Source organism: Periophthalmus magnuspinnatus, chromosome 8 (genome assembly GCF_009829125.3).
Source record: "Periophthalmus magnuspinnatus isolate fPerMag1 chromosome 8, fPerMag1.2.pri, whole genome shotgun sequence".
Lineage (NCBI taxonomy): Eukaryota > Metazoa > Chordata > Actinopteri > Gobiiformes > Gobiidae > Periophthalmus > Periophthalmus magnuspinnatus.
This window is the reverse complement of record NC_047133.1, coordinates 3,959,092-3,978,900: the sequence shown is the minus strand read 5'-3', so window position 1 is coordinate 3,978,900 and position 19,809 is coordinate 3,959,092. Positions and strand designations below refer to the sequence as shown.

The following is a 19,809-nucleotide window of genomic DNA, read 5'->3' as shown; positions in this document are numbered from 1 at the left end:
TACTCTCAAAATCCGCGCAAATGAAACTGCGTGACTCGATATACAAAGCATCCTTCCTATGACCTTCCCTTATGCAGTCTGCTCAACACACTTTTACATACACTCCCTCATTACCCCGCCTGACCCAATTTTATCCCATACACCAAGTAGCGGGACTAAAATTGCACCTCGAAAAACGCTGAGGCTAGCATCCTTACCCATAAAACCCAAGTCCAACCCTTTGAAAAAACAACTAAGTAGCCACGTTATTAGGTTATTTCATCTGATGGGATTGAGTTAGCTCTCGCCTAATGAAAGAGGGATGGACCGGACTGTGAAGAGGGGATGAAGTGAAGTGGTGGAGGAGGAGGAGGGGGGAGGTAGGAGCTAGGGAAAGGGGATAGCGGGGAGGTGAAGGAGAGAGTCAAGGAAACGCAGGGGGGTTGGTAAAGGGGGAGGTAACCTTGTTTTCAGCAATAAGAGGAGGTTAATATTACTGACCCAGATATGGTATATGTGCACTTGAAAATGTACAGTGCGGAGCTTTTCGAAGGGTTGCCGGTTGAAGTACTGTTGTCATGTCACCGAGCAAGGTCTTCTCTCTTATTGCTTAGTTGCGAAAGAGCATTTTGTGTAGCTAAATCATTGAAATTGGTTTGCCAAAAGCTGAAAAAAAAATGTTGCACTGTTCCGCTATTGTACGACAGTTAACCTTGAACGAACACAGACTACTAAGTGTGTGGGTTTTTGTTTTTTTTCTTTTTTCATTTCCAGGTTCTGAGCTCTCTATTCTAAAAAGTGTTACCTCCTGCAATATTGAAGTCTGTTTTTTTCCTCTATAGCCTTTTTGTATATGAGCCGATACAAGAAACAGCCGCGGAATTGAAAACTTACTCGCTATTTATTCATTTATTGGTAGGATTTTTATTTTTTTTCAAGCTCTAGTTCTGGAAAATACGTCAGAACTAGAGGACAACTACATTATACTACATTACAGTAACTTTTCTGGTGAAGAGTCTGCACGAAGATGCTATTGTTATGCCTGGAATTATCCCCAGTGTGAAAAGACGAGCAGGTTTGTGGAGAGGCGAGCCCACTCACAATAATTATGTGGGTTTTTTAAGGTTGCAACAGAACATGTGTAATTGAATGCACGCAAAATAGAGATCCAGGCAAAGCAATGGACACAAAAAAGAGGCTAACCCCACGCTAGGAAAGCTACATAGTGTTTAAGAATTGAAAACACAACTAAAAATTAACTTTAAGCTAAGCCAAGGCGAGTTTTACAGTTCGTTCATGAGGTAATTCAAAGTGTTTTACAGAATAAAAAGACCTTAAAATTACAATACAACAAGTTGAAACATAAATAATCATCATAAAATTAACATTAAAACAGAAAAGTGCAGAATAAACCCCTTTCAGTCACATGTACAGATAAACTGAACTGATTTGAGTCTGGATTTAAACATCGTCAAAGTCGAGGCCTGAGTCACATCTTCAGGAAGAAGGTTCCAGGTTTTAGCTGCAGAAAATTGAAACTCTGATTCAACATGTTTAGTCCTGGTTTAGTCCTGGTTTAGTCCTGGTTTAGTCCATATTTAGTCCTGGTTTAGCCCTGTTTTAGTCCATGTTTAGCCCTGGTTTAGTCCTGGTTTAGTCCTGGTTTAGCCCTGGTTTAGTTCTGGTTTAGTTCTGGTTTAGCCCTGGTTTAGCCCTGGTTTAGTCCTGGTTTAGCCCTGGTTTAGTCCTGGTTTAGTCCTGCTTTAGTCCTGGTTTAGTCCTGGTTTAGCCCTGGTTTAGTTCTGGTTTAGCCCTGGTTTAGCCCTGGTTTAGTCCTGGTTTAGCCCTGGTTTAGTCCTGGTTTAGTCCTGCTTTAGTCCTGGTTTAGTCCTGGTTTAGCCCTGGTTTAGTCCTCCTTTAGTCCTGGTTTAGTCCTGACTCTGTTCACCAGCAGGCAGAATAAAATTGAATTCTTTAACGTTTCCGCGTAGCTAGCGAGGTGCTACATTTTCGCTCTTACCATCCAAAGAGTTCTAAGCCTCGCAGCAGATAAGACTGATTAAGCGAGTCAAAAACTATCTCTACTCCTTCTTACACAAACCCGGCGCTCCCCGTCCACCGTAGAGGACGTGGACAGTAGAAAGGAGGCTACGGCGCAGCGGGCGGAGGCCACATAAAACAGGGACAGCCTAATTGAATCAAATGTAAGTGGCTTTTGTGTATAATTTATGGCTGGGGCGTGATTGGATAAAAGCAGACAGTTAGCGGCACGGCGAGCGCAAGAGGTACTTTGCAGTTCACTAAAGAGCTTTCACTTAGCGCGGCCATGAACCCCGCCACGCTCCGGACGAGACGTGTGCTTACGGGCTATAGAGCAAAATGAAAAGTATTATTCAAGTATACTTTCAAAAGCCTGCGTTTTATAAGTTCGTTAAGGGTTTTGTAGTTTTAATACTGGCAGATTATGAAGTATTTGTTACGGATGAAAAGGAATTACTAATATCGAGCTTTCGTTTTGATGTTTCTCGTGGTGGAATTGAGACGATATTGACCACAGTCTTTTGTTTCAGTGCAGCCGATATCAAGAAGTTACTACGAATCTTTTTATGACCTTAAGGATTTGGCTGCAGTCGTGAAGAAAAGCACAGTACTTTCACAATACTAGCTTGGATCTCCATTTGGATTTGGATTTTTAAGATAGTTTTGGATTTAGAATGTGAATATTTGATGTATTTGAATTTAGATTTGTATTTTTCAAGATTTCAAGATTGACATTTATGTATTTGTGAGGTTTAAAATGAACTACGCTGTCGCTACTGAAGCTCTAAACCAGCTAACTTGAAGGAGGAGAAACATTTGGATAAAATTTTAAATTGTTTTGTAAATTAAGTTAACTATAAAACTGCAGGAGAAGGTACGTGATCACAGCCAGCGGTACATCACCACATTCGGAGAAACACTTACGCCGTCCTGCTGCACGGCGCTGTGAAGTTAATACGGTCACGTCTAAATTCTACTTAACTTTTTTAACTTCTTCATTCAAGTAAACATTAGAACATGCGTGTGACTGTGAGTTTACACGGCACGCTTTATGAATGCAAAAGTGTTTTCACAGTTGTGGTTGAAGGTGTGAGACTTCGCCGTGACAAGTACAAATGCTACAGGCTCGTACAGTTCTCTCTTACAATGCATTGTGCTCGTGCCGCCAACTTCACCTCAGATCTGCTCGTACTGTAGTTAACGCACCAGATGCCCCTGAGTCATGGAGCGTGCTAACTGCGAGCAGCGCTAAGCTATTGTATGTGTACTAGTGTTTCTGTTTGTCACCTTAGCTGTTAAGTTTTTTTTTGTTTTTTGTTTATTAATTTTGACTTGTTTGACCAGAATCCTGATTTTCTGTAAGAGCTTTAGTCCTGATTGCAACTTTATCAAGATTCCTGTGCACATAAAGATGCACGATGATCTTCTGGTAGAGCACGTGTCAAACTCAAGGCCCGGGGGCCAAATGCGGCCCGTCATGTCATTTTATGTGGCCCGCGACAAGGTAAATTTAAATGGATGACTGTCTTAAAATGTCAGTTTATCAGGAGTTACACAGTTACACAGACTTTTTTTTTTTTTTTTATAACTTTGCAAATTTGAGACAAACCATTTTGCTGATGTGGCCCTCGGTGAAATTGGTCACCATGGAGATGTGCTCACACTGCCTGATATGTTCCATAGTATGATATTATTAAACGTCATCTAATATTTATTCAAAAGTATTGCTCAAAAGTACATTGTAATGTGTTGATACGGGGGCTGACATGTAACTTGACCCGTAACATGTCTCCATAGCATAGATTGTATGTATAAACGGACATAGCTAACCTGCTAGCTGCTTCCTTCCATACAGGATGTTAGCACTCTGGCTCCAATTCTTGACTTTATATTGAAAAACTGTGTCTCCTCTCTCTGTAACTGCTGCTGTTAGACTCATTTTGGTCTTAAATGTTCGTACTAACCTGCTCTACGTGATCCTGGGGTTTTTATTTCACTATTGTGTCTGTAAATCAAGATATGAACATTAATAACAGTTAAATCCTTCCCTTGAGTTCGCTCTCACTGGGGTTAGCAACAGGTTTTATTGACAGAGTTGTTAAGCGCCTGCTCCCTGCTAAACCAGTCGTGCAGGCGGGATCTTTCAACAGCCTCGCTCTGGATTGGCTCTTTGGTTGCTATGATACTTGCAGTCGCATTTCCAAATATGTAACTCGTTTCCAAATTCGCTCTATGGATGACGTCACGCTCCATTACTCCACGTCTTTATACAGTCTATGTTCGAGACAAATAGACAAAAAATCTCCATTAAGACAAGCAGGTAGCACGCCCTCTACCAGAAAAGTGACACACTGCACCTTTAATAGCGTGATATTGTTCATTTGCATTTTTCTAGAGTTCACACTTCGCTCTTTTCGGTTGAAATCAACTCGTCGCTCAAAGCACAAATGAGGCAGAGCGATGGGACAAGCGGTTTGGGGAAAGTGCATTAAACAGAAAAGCACTGAATCACGCTATGATAATTTAATATAAAACTAATCTGGATTTTTTAGGGTTTTGGGTATGTTCCAAAACTTACGTGACGCGTGAAGACTGTTTTCTAATAAGTCTCGTTCGGTCGCCGGAGAAGCAGGTTGAGACAAATTTGACTCGGGTTGTCCAGTAATCCTTGGACGGTGGAGATTTGACGGCACAGTTAGATTTAGACGACAGACTGCGGTACAGATGTCACGCTGAGAGAGTAACTGAGTCGAACATGGAAATCTGTTGAGGTCTAAACGAGTTGGACATTTGTAAACCGTTACACGTGGTAGAAAACGTACGTATGATGTTATTTTAGCGGCTTTTTTAGAGACGTTGAAGTGGCTTTACAAGTAGTTTCATGCTTTTAAAACGATAAAAATCTGGTATAGCGCCTTTTAAGTAGGTTATAATTATGGCATGAAAAGAGCTATTGTGATTCTCAGGCTGGATAAATATTTACGCAGCTTTTTGTTATTAGAGAATGGACATAAACTGTGTAAAGACGTGGACTAAGCGAGTGTGACGTCACCCGTAGCGTTCAGCTCCAGTCGAACAATGCTCATCAAGAAAACACAAGAAATGACCTTTGGCCCTGGAATATCTGACCTTACCATCATCGACAATATCACAATAGACACTGTTGAACATTTCAAATATCTTGGCCTCACAATTAATCATAAACTGACTGACCCTGGACATTTCAAAAAGATGCAATCAAAGACTTTCTGTTATCCGTGAGTTAAAAGGACTCCATGTTTCACCACATCTACTGCTTATTCTGTGCACCAGCATCGTCCAACCTGTCCTACTGTACTGTCCACCGTGTTTTCTTATCACGCTCACAGTTAAAAATCGTAATTCTTTCACAAAAATAACCCACCTAGCAGCAGAAATCATTGGTCTCCCTCCTCCCAGTCTGTCACAGCTAAACTCTAAAGCCATTACTCGTATATAACACAGGACCACACTCACCCACTGCACCGTTACTTTACTCTACTGCACCGTTACTTTACTCTACTGCACCGTTACTTTACTCTACTGCACCGTTACTTTACTCTACTGCACCGTTACTTTACTCTACTGCACCGTTACTTTACTCTACTGCACCGTTACTTTACTCTACTGCACCGTTACTTTACTCTACTGCACCGTTACTTTACTCTACTGCACCGTTACTTTACTCTACTGCACCGTTACTTTACTCTACTGCCTTTAGGTCGACGATACAGGACTCTCAGACGTAATAAAGCACGTTTCAAAAATAGTTTCATACCCACAGCCGTTATTAACCTGAACAATCTATAGACCACGAAACTCTGATTATTATGATGCACTTTTATTTATTTACTTGCCTTGGGTCTGTCCAGTGTACGTGATGTGTTTGTGTGGTATTGTGTGTAAATGTCGTTTTTCCCTGTGTGAACATGACTGTGAAGACAAAGTTCCCCTCTGGGACAATAAAGTAACTAACTAACCAACATCGAGGCAGTTTTAGGCACGGATTTGAAGCCGATGAATCCATATCTGAAATTTCCAACCGCGAGTATCAAAGGAACCAAAGAGCCGATCTGGATTGGGGCTGTTGAAGGTAATGACTCTTCCCACCCACACCGCCGGAGCCGCACGGAGCGAGTGCTTAGCTGTCAGTCAAACTTGTTGCCACCTCGTGAAATCGGGGAAAGAAGGCGCCTGATTCGTGTGTTATTCATGTTTATATCTCGATTTACAGATGCAATAGTGAAAAAAACCCCCACCAGGATCATGTAGAGGGTTAATACGAACATTTAAGACCAAAGTTCTCAATAAAAAGTGAAATGGAGCCAGAGTTAATGAAGCTGAAACGTGCACATGTTTATTTTCTATTTGGACATATACTAAATAATTACCAGTATGACCCAAGTTATTATTCTATAACAGCTACATTATACAATTGTCCGCTGGATTCTAATGCCGACTGACAGCTCCCTCCGCCCACTGTGCTTTTCCACTGATATAATTTGATTTGCTCACATCTTCCAGGCACAAATTGACCTTAACAAGTGTGACCAGCAGCATTGGATGGAACATGGTATTTATATTATACAGCCATAAAAGGAAGAACAACTACTCTTTTACTTCCTTTGGCTTGCTAACTTGCTAACTTTTTGGGCTGCTGTAACTCACCACTTGTAGCTGCATTATTTTCATTTTCTTTACTTATTTTTATCCATTTTTACTTGCTTAATTACCTACTTCCTTATTTTTTTATTAACTTACTTAAAGGCGCTGTACCAGATTTAAAAAAAACATGACCAATAGAAGTTTTTTTAATTTATTTTAATAGATATTCCAAAAAATATGAAAAAAAAAAAATGTCTTAGCTGCAATCTGCATAACCTCTTCTATAAATGTTGATTATTGTTCATATACGTATTATAAACTGTTTCTGAGTTGGCCAGATAGTTTTTTCATTGTTTTCTTGCATAAAAGTTACTCAAAAGTACCTTTGGTTTTATATTTTTCTTGTACTTAAACTGGTATTACACATTTATTTGATGCATCAATGGAAAAATAAGGATGGATTTGTAAAATAGAGGTAGTTGTGTGGGAAAAAAAAGGCAAAAGTACATGTTACTTCCTTTAACATGATTTTTATAGCTAAAAAAGAAAAAAAAAAAGTCTAGGTGAGCTGTAATGGTCTGTAATGTACTCAAACCTTAAGGAGTTAAGATTGCAGCACTCTAAAGTTATTCCTCTTACCTTATGATTCACAAAGCATCCTTATTATTCACGGTGATGAGTTTATAAGCACGTTTCAAAACAGATTCCAGGGCAGTGACGCTAACAACAGCTAGCAGCGCGCTTCCTGATACTCCGACCATAAAACTCTAATTAGACGAGCGTACACAACTTATTTTAATCGCAAAGAGCTGCTTCTAAAATATATCTGTACTGGGGTCATTTTGCTCGAATAAACAGAAAAAAAATCTGGTAGATGACCTTTGTTTTCGCCCTTATTTACTTTCATGGTCGTGGTCACATTTTTATACAGCGCTTTTTCCACCTTCAAGGCTCAAAAAAGCGGTTTACATCAAGAAACCACTCGCACACACTGAGGGCGAGGGGGGGGAGTGTCTTGCCCAAGGACGCAACGGCAGCATTCATCCGTGCGAGCTAGAATTGCGCCTCCAACCTGTGGGTCAGCTTATCTCACCGCTCAACCGACGATGAATATATACTCATATCTTGTCGGATCTAGCCCGTTTAAACCGTCACCATGTGGTTACCGGGCGGACGTTTAAACCACTACACCACCCCCAGCTATTCAACACATGTATTTCATCCCTCCGACTTTTCTTTTTCTCATCATCGCCAAGGACGCCGGCCCGTTTGCGGCTTATCCTTGACTTTGTTAGACTTTTACAGTAATGCCGATGGTGCGTCTGGCCGTGCGCTCGTAAGGCTGAGAGTGAGTGGGAGAAGAGAGACGGAGAGAATGGAAGAGGTGGAGGAGGAGGAGGGGCGGGCGGACGGACGGGGGCTCGGGAGGTGTTGACTGTGGAGATTAGATGGGAATTAGTGAACGCTGCACATGGAGAAGGATGTGAGAGAAAGTGATAGCGTGGGGGAGGAGAGGGGGGTCCTGAATATTCAAATCTCTCACGTTAATTCCGTCGGCAGATTACAGCAGAAATCTTACATCTGCGAAGGATCTGACGGTGTGTGATTTGCCCGCGTTTGTGCGTCGGCCAGACTTTAATACGAGGACAAAAAGCAGGTTACGGACACGGCTTAAAAAATCAGAAATGGGTTAAAGTGCATGTGACAGGTTTAGACAACTGAACTCATTTCACTAAAACATAGTCGACATCAGTATATTTAAGATTCTTCTATGTATTTATAGCAGATTTTTTGGTGAAATTGATGATTTTACTTCCTGGTTGGACGGGCAGCGGATATCACAGACGTAGATGTGATTCCATAGCTGTTACCTAGCAACCGTAACGTTAACAAAGGCCAAAATAATAGTTATGATTAGATGAACGTAACATAAAATAAATGAATGTTTAGGCTGCCAGAGAAATAACTTCCTCGCGTGTAAACAGGGCCAGTGCTAGTTTTCAGGGGGCCCGATGCTGGATTTATGTCTGGGGCCCCCTCCTGGTTCAGGGGATTCAACATTCTGACTCTGCTCTCATCACTTTGACCAGTTGTTTTTGTGTTTATCTGAAGAACATCAGACTGAAAACATCCAGAATGTCACAAAAACCACCACAGTCACAAGAACAGAACACAAACATATAAGGAGGAGTTTTCAAGATTTTTTTAAAATTCTACACGTTTTTTTCTTCATTTCTGGTGGATTTTAATGTGTTCCAGTTGCGACAGTGTTTCTTACATTTACATTATGTCGGGTCCTTGCTCCGGTGTAAACACAGAGCTGCCCTCACCTCTGCCCGACTCAAAAACAAACACAGCAGCAGATATTTTACGACTATAGATATAAAACAAATGTAATTGTTTTAGAGGGATATTTAGGCTGCTGTAAACACACAATCCCTGTTCCCAATAAAACTTTACATATTATATTATTTTCAAAATGTATGTGCTCTTGGGGGCCCCCTGGTGGCCTCGGGACCCTAAGCAGCTGCTCCGTCTGCTTATAGTCTGGACCGGCCCTGCGTGTAAATAAACTCTGCTTTTTGGTTGAAATTTCGTGTGTTTATGGCATTGGTAGACCATTTTAGAACTCACCGCAACTGCTGCTACTATTTACCACATGTACTTTCCCACCAAATGAAGTAATACTCAGAAAAAAACACAACATATGCACATACAGCAAGTAGCAACGATGGCTGGAGACGCGATCAGTCTCAAGTAACTGAATGTAAGTCGATGTAATGTCTCCAAGAACTATGCAGACCTACTGTGTGTCTGCAGAAGGAGGACAGGCTTCAAGGCTCGCAAAGGCGGATTGAACATGGCTGCTTTGGGGCGCTTACAAGAGTGCACTGGAAGGGAGTGGAACGAGATTGATAAGGGTCTATTTCGTCTCAGTGGAAGAATTAGAACTAAGCCAGAGCAAGCGGAGCGTTCAGGAGTTTGGCACATACGAAAACGCAACTCATTTTACAGCCCTAAGTGCTCGTGTAGAGGATAAACGTGCAGTTGTGTTCTAGTTAAACTCTATTGCTAAACAGCTACTTCAAACGATGATGGTTTCGCTCAGACTGTAAAGCTAATTTAAAAGTTTGAGTCATTGCAATAAAAACAAAACGACGGAGCGAGTAGATTGTTAAAGGCGCAGCGCTTGATTTTTACTGAACTAGTTTATTTTAAACCGTTTGCAGTCGTCCGAAGTTTTGTATTCCCAGCTAATTATTCACCTCCTTGAGTTTATTAGCGCTTTTAGAAACTTTCAGAGGCCAGAGCGGAGTTTGCCGTGGTAATAGTAATGCTAGCTGCGCACTTATTGATTCTTTGACAGTAAAATGGTTTACAACTGCATGACGAGAGGACACAGCGGATATATTTTGACCTCAAGAGCTGCTCATACGACGTCTGTTCCACGTATCAGGTACAGATCCTTTAGATGCAAAGAATATTTACACTGCCCGGCCAAAAAAGAAGTCACCACCTGGGTTTAACTAAGCAAATAGGTCCGAGCCTCCTGCAGTTGGTCCGGTCGAGGTTCAGCAGAATGAGGTCAGCTGACACCTGAATATACTGAATGACCAGTGGTTCAGGAGCATGAGGCATCATTTTCACACAGAGTCCAGACCTTAACCCCATTGAGAATCTTTGGGATGTTCTGGAGAAGCTTTGAGCAGCGTCAGACTCGACCAGCATCAATGCAACAGGTGAAAATTTTATGCAACACTGGCTGGAAATAAATCTTGTGACGTTGCAGAAGCGAAATCGAAACAATGCCACAGCGAAGCTAAAGGCGGAACAACCAAATATTAGAGTGCGTGACCTTTTTTTTTTTGTGGCAACTTTTTTTGTGTAGTTTCAAGATGTGAAGTAGAGACTAGTGAAGGTTTTTGTCACTAGTTTATACTGTGATTCTTGAATGTGGCACTGTATTATTATTGTAGTGTGAATAAATAGGAAAAATCTTCACAATATTAATAAACACCTGGGCGACAGTAGCTCAGTTTAAAGAGTAAATATCATTGGTTGTGCCGTCAGATCCACCGACCCACAGGTTGTCGCTGTGATCGCAGCTTCCACAGATGAATACTGCTGTTGTGTCCTTGGGCAAGACACTTATCCCATCTTTCCCCCAGTGTTTGCTTTCACTGGTGTTTGAATGTGAGTGTGAATGGGTGAGTGGTTCCTTGTAAAGCTTTTTTTTTGAGTGCCTTGAAGGTGCAAAAGCGCTTTATAAAATTGTTACCATCGACCAAAAATGTGACAATATTTACAATCTGGTTAAAAGAACTTACAAAAATACACAAAAAAATGACAAGTTGGACCAAACTGATTGTTGTTTTTGAGTTACTCTGGAATGAGAATGGATTTTTTTAATTCAAATATGACTAAAAAATGCAAATTGCTTGAATACGTTGCTAGATTAACACGCTCTCAAATATTTTCATTGTTACTACATGCAATTTTAATAAATACAAATACATTTTATTTCTGTTACAGCGTGTTTTTAGTTAACACACCTAGATTATGTCCAGTGTTTTCCTTATTATTTCTATTGTCTATTTAACACAAAAAATATATTTAAAAAAACATACCTAGAACAGCTAAACAAGAGAACGTGAAAACTTGTTGTCCCGACGACGCCACAATGTAATATTTGTTCATTCAGGATCAAATTGAATTGTTTTGAAGCACTGGAACACCTCGATTTCAAACCAATCTTCCTCCTCCCGTGTACTCGCCACAAAGGCTGCGACTGAATGCCTGGGAGCTGTTGTTGCATTTGCAGAAATATGAGGCGCTCCCTGATGTGCGCGGACCCTGTGGTTTGAATTCTCCTCCAAAAACACAGTTACAAGCGGTTTGTCATTCCTCTTATGTTTTATATTACTCCAGAGAACGCAGAGGCAGAGTTTGTCCTCAGAGCAGTGGCTTTGACTGTACTGCAAAAAAGCTCCATCTGAATGACCTGAATTCATAAAACTTACAGCAAACTAGTATTGAGTTGGTTTTAAATACGTATTTGATGTTTTTTTTTAATTATTATTATTTTCTTATTTATAAAGGCCTGTATCATTTTTTTTCTTCTTTTTTTGGACTTTTCTTTCATTTTTTTCTTATTTTTGTTACTATTTATTTAAATAATCTATCAGCGGAGTGTAAAAATGTCCTACCCCGCTGACTGATAGGTCAATTTTAAAGCAACATGGCGGAACTCTCTGGAGGAGGATGTCAGCTGAGTGATTTCATAGAATAAATGTATTGCACAGACTAGATTTAGCTGCGAGCTAAATGTGTAGTCTCTGGGCAGAGGCACAATGACAGGCGGTAACAGTCTGCAGGTGATTTTTACCCAGGTCACATTTAAGAAAACAAGCAAACGCCAACAGCCCATGACCAGCAGAGGGCGCACATCTTTGCATTTGACATTAAACCTATACTTTGGAACATTCTCCATGTAGATAGATGTTTTGTGCTGTACTGTGGACAACATTTCCATGGAAACAAGCAGGAGGAAGCTCTTTTCCAGGCCAAATAAGAGTCAGGTTTGCGGAGATGCAAGCCCACAGTAAAGTTGCATGTTTTTTTAATACATTTTTCAGACTAATAAAACATGAAAAACATTATTTTAATTTAACCTATTTTAAATGTAAATACAAAAATCTACATAGTCATGCACTGGGGCGTCATAAATATAGTAAATAAATATATAGATACAGCAGGTTATTAAAATTACAACCACAAACAATACAAAATCTAGACTTACAAACTCGATAACTCTTGTCAAAGCTCCTCAAAACAATATTTCCTTCTAAATTCACAGTATATCAATGAATGTAGATCATCTTTTTACAGTGTACCACCCACAGGCCGGTGCATTTTCTCACAGTATGTCACCGCAGCCATAAAACATACACATAACACGCTATCTCCGTTTATGTACAAACAGATAAATCTGTTATGCAGAGTAAAAGTGGGTTAGTAAAACAGCTTGCAGACTGGAAACTGTGATATGCATGTTACATTAACCATGAGATGTGTGCTAAGTGGTGTAAATACTGCAGATTATCAGTGCATTTAAATGTTAAGCGCTATATGTGACAAATACAGGGCTGTTTAGAGCTTTTAAAGGGCCCTGTGCAAGATGATTTTGAGTAGAACTGCGTGATTTTGGGGTAAAAAAAAATCTATTTTTTATGATATTTGTGATGTATTTTGAAAAATTGTGTTAATACTGCACATTGTAAACACTGGAGATAAGACTAAAATGTGAACTGATAAACATAATACAAGAATCCCTGTGTATAAAGGTCTCAGGAGGACAGGATATTTCATTTTTTCCCGACCTTCTATTACCTAAATAATTACAGTCTTTGTGATTTGATCCTCACACCGACTCAAATGGGGATTGTGATTGCATTTTGATATATTGTGCTGTCCTGTTCTTGAGGGCGGCTCCAAATAACAGACAATTCAGAGAAAAAAACAAACAATTGAAAAGCAAAAATAAAGATGTAGCAAATCTGCAAAAAAAATAAAATAAATCAGTCGACAGTGTTAAGTTATAAATAATTAATTAGCCAATTATTTGTTAGTGTGACTTTTAATGAATAATTCCAAACGTCAAAAGCAGTTGGACGCTTATAAAACTTAAACAAAAAATCCTAAAAAATATATTATTTTAATTCTACGAAACAACATTACAGACATTTGCTTAAAGGCCAATTTCACATTATTTTCTGATCTATAATTGTTTTAATGTTGTTTCTTCATCACAAACAGACCTGGAGTTGTGTTTTTTTGTTTCATTCACACCTTTTTGACACACAAACGCTGCACATTTAGACTGTTCTTCTCTCAAACTGAAAACACTCTGTTCCACCTTGTGATGTCATCATGTGGTGATACAGGAAGTGCTCCTCTGTGTTTTTAAACCGCACACACCTTCACTAGAATCATTCAGATGATTTCAGCCCTGGAGTTGTCTATCTCTACTGTATTAAACATCAAATTTAGCTGTTAACTACAAAACTACCACTTCATGACATCACAAGGTGGAACAGAGCGTCTGTTTTTGAGGAGGTAACATCATTATAACGTGACTTAAAGCTCACGTGAGTCCATTTTGTGTAACACAGGAGCTCACCCTCTCCCCTTTAGTGATTTGTGTGACTCAGATTCAGCTTAAACAGTCACGGCTTCACACTACAGTGCAATCGGCGCATCTACGACTCTACATCTCCTGCCCTCCTCTTTGCTCTCTCCTCTCTCCTCTCCCCTCTCGTCTTTGTCAGGGCGATGAATAAAGACGTGGCATTTGAAAAAAACTTTGCACACTTGTCAGGTTGAGTTAATTAATCGGGCTGACGTAGGTGCGAGTTGTGGCAGCCAAGTCGTAGGAAATCCACCACCAGATGAGAGAGCAGAGCAGAATGCAAAGCACAGAGGAGCTGCAGGAGCCACGCAGCGCTGTGACTGTGTACCCTGGTGTTAGCTGGTGCTTTTGTGCTTTTGGAAGATAAAAATGGTTTACTTATTTAGAAAAAAAGAATATCTGTCCAATGATGTAGCGGATCACTAGTTTTTTTGAATAGAATAATGCACTAGACTGTTTCAAATCTTGGTTCTACGCGAGCTAACGTGCAATCAAATACGGCTTACACATATTTTTTTCAATTTTTTTTCAGTGTATTTTGTTTTTTTAGATATTTAGACGTTATATTTATGCTTCAACTAATGTCCAGTCTGGCTCGAATTTGACAGAAACGGTCTTGAAGAAATATTTCATTGCATAATAATCACCTCTTGTGCAATTGCTAATGTTTAATTCATAGCATAGTCTGACGGCTAATGCTAATTTTGTCTACTCCAGAATGCCATTTTAATTGACTGAGTTTAAATTATGAGCTAACATTACACTTGCTGGAATTTTGATGGCTAACTATATTAAAAAAAAAACAAAAAACCTTACAAAATAGCCTACTGCACTATGCTCCGTAACTGTTATTCTTGCACATATTTTAATAGAGCTGCTACATGCTAATTTGGATAAATGCTAACGTAATTAAAAAGTTTACATGCTGTTTAATCTAATGCTCATTCTACACTTTTACTGTATAAATTAAGTGAGCGTAAGCGTTCAGCTCCAAATGAAGCACAGTCCATAAATGGTCTGTATCCGACTGCGAGTATCATAGCAACCAAAGAGCCAATCAGGAGCCAGGATGTTGAAGCTAACCTCTCTTCCTGCACCACTCTCACTGCTAACGCTATTGGCAGCGACCTCGGGTGAAAAAAGCACCTGATTTGTCTATTATTAATGTTCACGTCTTAATTTAATGAACAAAATATTAAAATAAAAACCCCAGGATCGTGTAGAACGGGTTAATACAAAAACAAAATGACAAATCTGACAAATCTGACGTACATTCTGACGTACATTCTGTGATTCTACATTGACAAATTCGCTGCAGATGTTTAGCAGTTGACCATTGCATTGCTAACGTTTACTAGCAACACACCAAGAAAACATTATTACTCCAATACAGAGCAAGAACTTTTTTATTGCTAACGTGCTATTAACTGTTATTGCTGCAGTCACCTACGTAGCCTAATATACTGCGAGTGTAAACACATAAGTCATTTAAATTTGCATATCATCTACTTACATTGTGTGTTTCTCTTTGTTTCATATTGGCCCCCGTGGCAACACACTTGAAACAGTATATCGTTATGGGAATAATACTGCGACTTGGTATTTGCAGGACGTAATTGGCTGTTAAAGCTTTATATTGCTTTGGGTCCGCGGTCTCTTAACATAGGCTGGATATTGATTGCAAATAATCGTTGCGCCCAAGTCACATCTTCTCGTTGTAGTACTCTGGTATCGCTTTGCCCGTCCTGGTTTAGAACTACGTTAAACCTGCAGTTCAGTTGGAATAGTTTTGTGAATTATTTTGTGATTTTAGTCGTTGTTTCAAGCACATTTTCACCGAGGGCCACATCAGCAAAAAGAGCCAGATGTAAAATAAATGTAGCTACTTTTTCAAACTTGTTAATTAAGTGTTTATGTATTTATTACTTATTCAAACTACAAATACTGCACATGCATTTCCATAGATGTAAAAAACTGGCTGTGTAACTGTATCTCCTGATAAACTATTTCAAGGCAGTCAGACCTTTAATTTACCTCGTCACCGGCCACATAAAATGACGTGGTGGGCCATATTTCGCCCGCGGGCCTTGAGTTTGACACGTGGTTTACGTAGTTTAAGTCATGTTTACTTAGTTTAATCCGATTTTTATTATGTATCTTAAAAAAAGTGAAAAAACTAGCCCATTTTAAGCAGTTTGCAGTGGTCCAAAGTTGACAATTGTCACAACTTTCAGGGAACAGATCAGAACAGCTAGCATGCTACCCACGTACTTCCTGTTTCTCTGCTTTAACTTAAGTGCGGACAGCAGCTCTACGTGGAAAAAAATCAGAGGCACGGCTTTGAAATGTTTAAAAATGGATGCTTTAAGAGCCAATTTGACCACAATTCATTCTAGCAGTTATTATTAGCCTTATTATTTCAAGGCTTATTATTTCTATTTCTACTCTATTTTTGTATTACAACATATGCTCAAGCGTTGGATGAGAGATAGAACAGATAGAACACTTAAGAAGCCAGTCAAATACCTCCCGTTTGTGCTCTTCTTGATTGCGAGTGATTAGGCTTGACGTTGCTCATTTGGAGAACAACAAAGCGCTTAATGGAAACCTGGTGATTTGAATGAACCCAGACTTTTGTCGTCAATCGTCCCAAAAAAAAAATCACAAACTTTGGACTTAAATGACTTTTTTCTTCGTAATGTCATGTCCTCAGATGGGATTAACATCTCAAAGGAAAAATTTGGTTTGCATCATGCCCCCTACGGATTACTGTCTGATCCCAAATAGGACTAAGGATAAAACGACCCGGGCAGAGGTCAGCGGCAGATTACAGTTTTCTAGTGAGACGGAGGTTAAAATTAAGGATGGTCAGATATAAATTAGTATCTTCTGACAAGTTTTAATTGTGTACAGTCGTCCCTCGTTTATCGCGGGGGTTACGTTCTAAAAATAACCCGCCATCTGCTTTTTTTTTTACCATTATTCTCTATGTTTTTGTCTGTAAAACCCCTCACCACACACTTTATACACTTTTCTCACACAGGCGTTAACATTTTCTCACATTTCTCTCTCGTTTAAACTCTCTCAAAGTTCAAACCTTCGTAGGCGTCTTTGTCGGTGCAGAACGTTTCATCGACATTGTGGGTTTTGTCGGGGAGAAAACGAATTGCAAACGAACAGCACTTCAGAGTCACACTGAGATCCAACGTTTATGTAAATTTGTCTGAACACATTCTGTACTGGACAGGAGACACGGCACGGAGGAGACTGATGGACAATGGTCTACAGTCCAACAGCCAATCAGGACGCACGACACAATGGTCTACAGTCCAACAGCCAATCAGGACGCAGAACACAATGGTCTACAGTCCAACAGCCAATCAGGACGCACAACACAATTCACGCTCATACGGCATAAAAAAAGCATGTGAAATTACACTAAAATAATCCGCAAAACAGCAAGACCACGAAAGATGAACCGCGATGTAGCGAGGGACAACTGTATTTCCATGGAATTGTGTTGAAACTTACATACTACTACTTTAATTTTATAGTAAAAGCCAAAGTTAAATCTGCCAACTGGACAGAAAGTTGTAGGAGTGAAAAAGCGGCTTGGATGAGCAGCGAAACGTCTTCACTCCTACAACATTTTGTCCAGTTTGACCGATTTAACTTTGACTTTTACTATGAATCAGACCTGGACGACTGAGTGTTTACACAGTATCTGATAGTGAAGTTTTAACTTTGTATTTCCATGGAATCGTGTAAGTCAGGGGTGTCCAAACTTTTTTCACCGAGGGCCACATACGGAAACATATTTGAAGCAGAGGGCCACAGACCGGTGTCAGTACAGGGAGTCAAACGGTGGATTTAACCCAGTTTTGACAGAGACATTTTACCTTTAATAAGACTATTCAGGTTATAGAGGTAGAATCTCTTCAATCTGTAGTAAGGGCCAAGAAAAATTGGTCTGAGGGCAGCATTTGGCCCCTGAGCCGTAGTTTGGACATACTGAACTTACATACTGTACCTTTAATTGCATTTTTACTTTCATTTTAGAGTAAAAGCCAAAGTCTGTCAATGTTTTGTCTTCATTCCTACAACTTTTTGTCCAGTTTGACAGATTTAACTTCGGCTTTTACTCCGGATCAGACCTGAACGACTGAGGAATTACACAGATACTTTGAGTTTAAAACAACATAACTGGGAGCGAGGCACAAAGAGACAAATTTCCCATCAAAAATTCTGGAAGTTACATCGAACCAAATCCTATTATTTGAACAGAAGCTCCATAAAATTGTCAGATATTGTTAATAGCGCTGATATATTATTATCAGGGGCTTGGTTTCCAGCACATCCCATTGATCAGAATTAGACAAGTCATGGAGAAGCTAACTGTGCAATTATTAAAGGCCAGTGATTCGATTAGCATCATAGCACGTCATCTTTAAACCATTAGCCCTCATTTGAACTTCCTTTTCCATTGTCGGCCATTTTGTACGACTTAATACGCTTACAGCATGATGGATGTTGGTTTAACAGTGCAATTACCGTGTCCATTATTTATTTTAACTAACTGTTGATGTTTTTTTCTGTGATCTTAGCAGCTTGTTGTTTTGTACGTTTGATAAAGTGTCACATTTTGGCCTTAACTCCTGCACACATGGTTCGAGCACGTGTCCATGGTGGTGATCCTCCTCAACTGCGTCACTCTGGGGATGTTCCAGCCCTGTGAAGATGTCTCTTGTCAGTCCGAATGGTGCCGAATACTGCAGGTTAGTATATGTTTCATGACACTAGTACCTTATATTTATATTTTCCCAAAAAAACTAAAATCTGGTATACTATTTGGTCGGTTATTCAAGTGGAAAGAGACACAAGGACAGAATGTATTGGCTCCTAGATATAAGATATAAAGTAGCAGATAAGACAATGGGCATGTGAACTGACATTTATCCAAGCTGTGTTTATTTTATTTTATTTTACTTAATTTCAAATTTTATTTTTATTTTTATATATTTATGTTTTTTTTCCCTTTATTTATTTTTTGTTTTATTTTTATTTAATTTTTTAATTTTAATTTTCTTTTTTTTTCTTTTCCTTTTGATTTATTAATTTATTTTTATTTTTTTATGATTTTTTTTCCATTTATTTATTTTTTATGTTTTATTATTATTTTATTTTTAAATTTTAATTCTTTTTTTATTCATTTTAATTGTTTTTTTTATTTATTTATTTATTTTTATTTATTTTTTTTAAAGGTTTCCATACTGATTAAATGCCCCATATTACGCCATTTTCTGATCTGTTATAATGTTGTTTCCTCATCAAACACACACCTGGAGTTTTGTTTAACACACAAACAAACCTGCATATTTAATCTGAGTTTTTCTCTCAAACCGAAAACACTCTGTTCCACCTTGTGATGTCATCATGTGGTAATACAGGAAGTGCTCCACCGCGTTTTTAAACTCCACACACCTTCACTGGAATCAGTAATAATTTCAGCTCTGGATTTGCTCATCGCTACTGAACTAAAGGTAAAAGGAGCTGGAAAACTATCACTTCATGACATCACAAGGTGGTACATGGAGCATTTTGAGGTTTGGAGACGTAGACAGACAAGTAAACCAGGATTACGCAAGGATTCAAAAAGCTTTATTGTCATGTGCACAGTAAAGAAGCACATTTCCCTATACAATGCCGAAGTATATAAAGAAAATTAGGTATAAAATAGATAATAAATTAAAAGAGAGCTATACAAAAACGACTGAAAAGACGAAAAAAAAACCACAAAACACAATTACAGGTAGGTTTTTGAGGATTTCACAGTAATATAACACGGCTAAAATCTCACAAGAATCCATTTTGTGTAATATAGGACCTTTAAAGATGCTCTCCGCAGCTTTTCCGCTTGAGGTTCCTCCACCTGCTTTAGACCCTCCACCTTAAACGCACATAAAGCCCATTTAACATAG

General features: G+C 39.2%; 1 protein-coding gene across 1 annotated transcript in view; it reads left to right on the top strand.

Annotated features, from left to right (window-relative positions):
* cacna1ha (calcium channel, voltage-dependent, T type, alpha 1H subunit a) overlaps positions 1–19,809 on the top strand; it is a 191,218-nt gene that overhangs the window by 65,263 nt on the left and 106,146 nt on the right. The window contains exon 2 of the mRNA XM_055223851.1: positions 18,495–18,606. Within this exon, the coding sequence (XP_055079826.1) occupies positions 18,495–18,606 (112 nt within the window). The remainder of the gene's footprint in view (positions 1–18,494; positions 18,607–19,809) is intronic.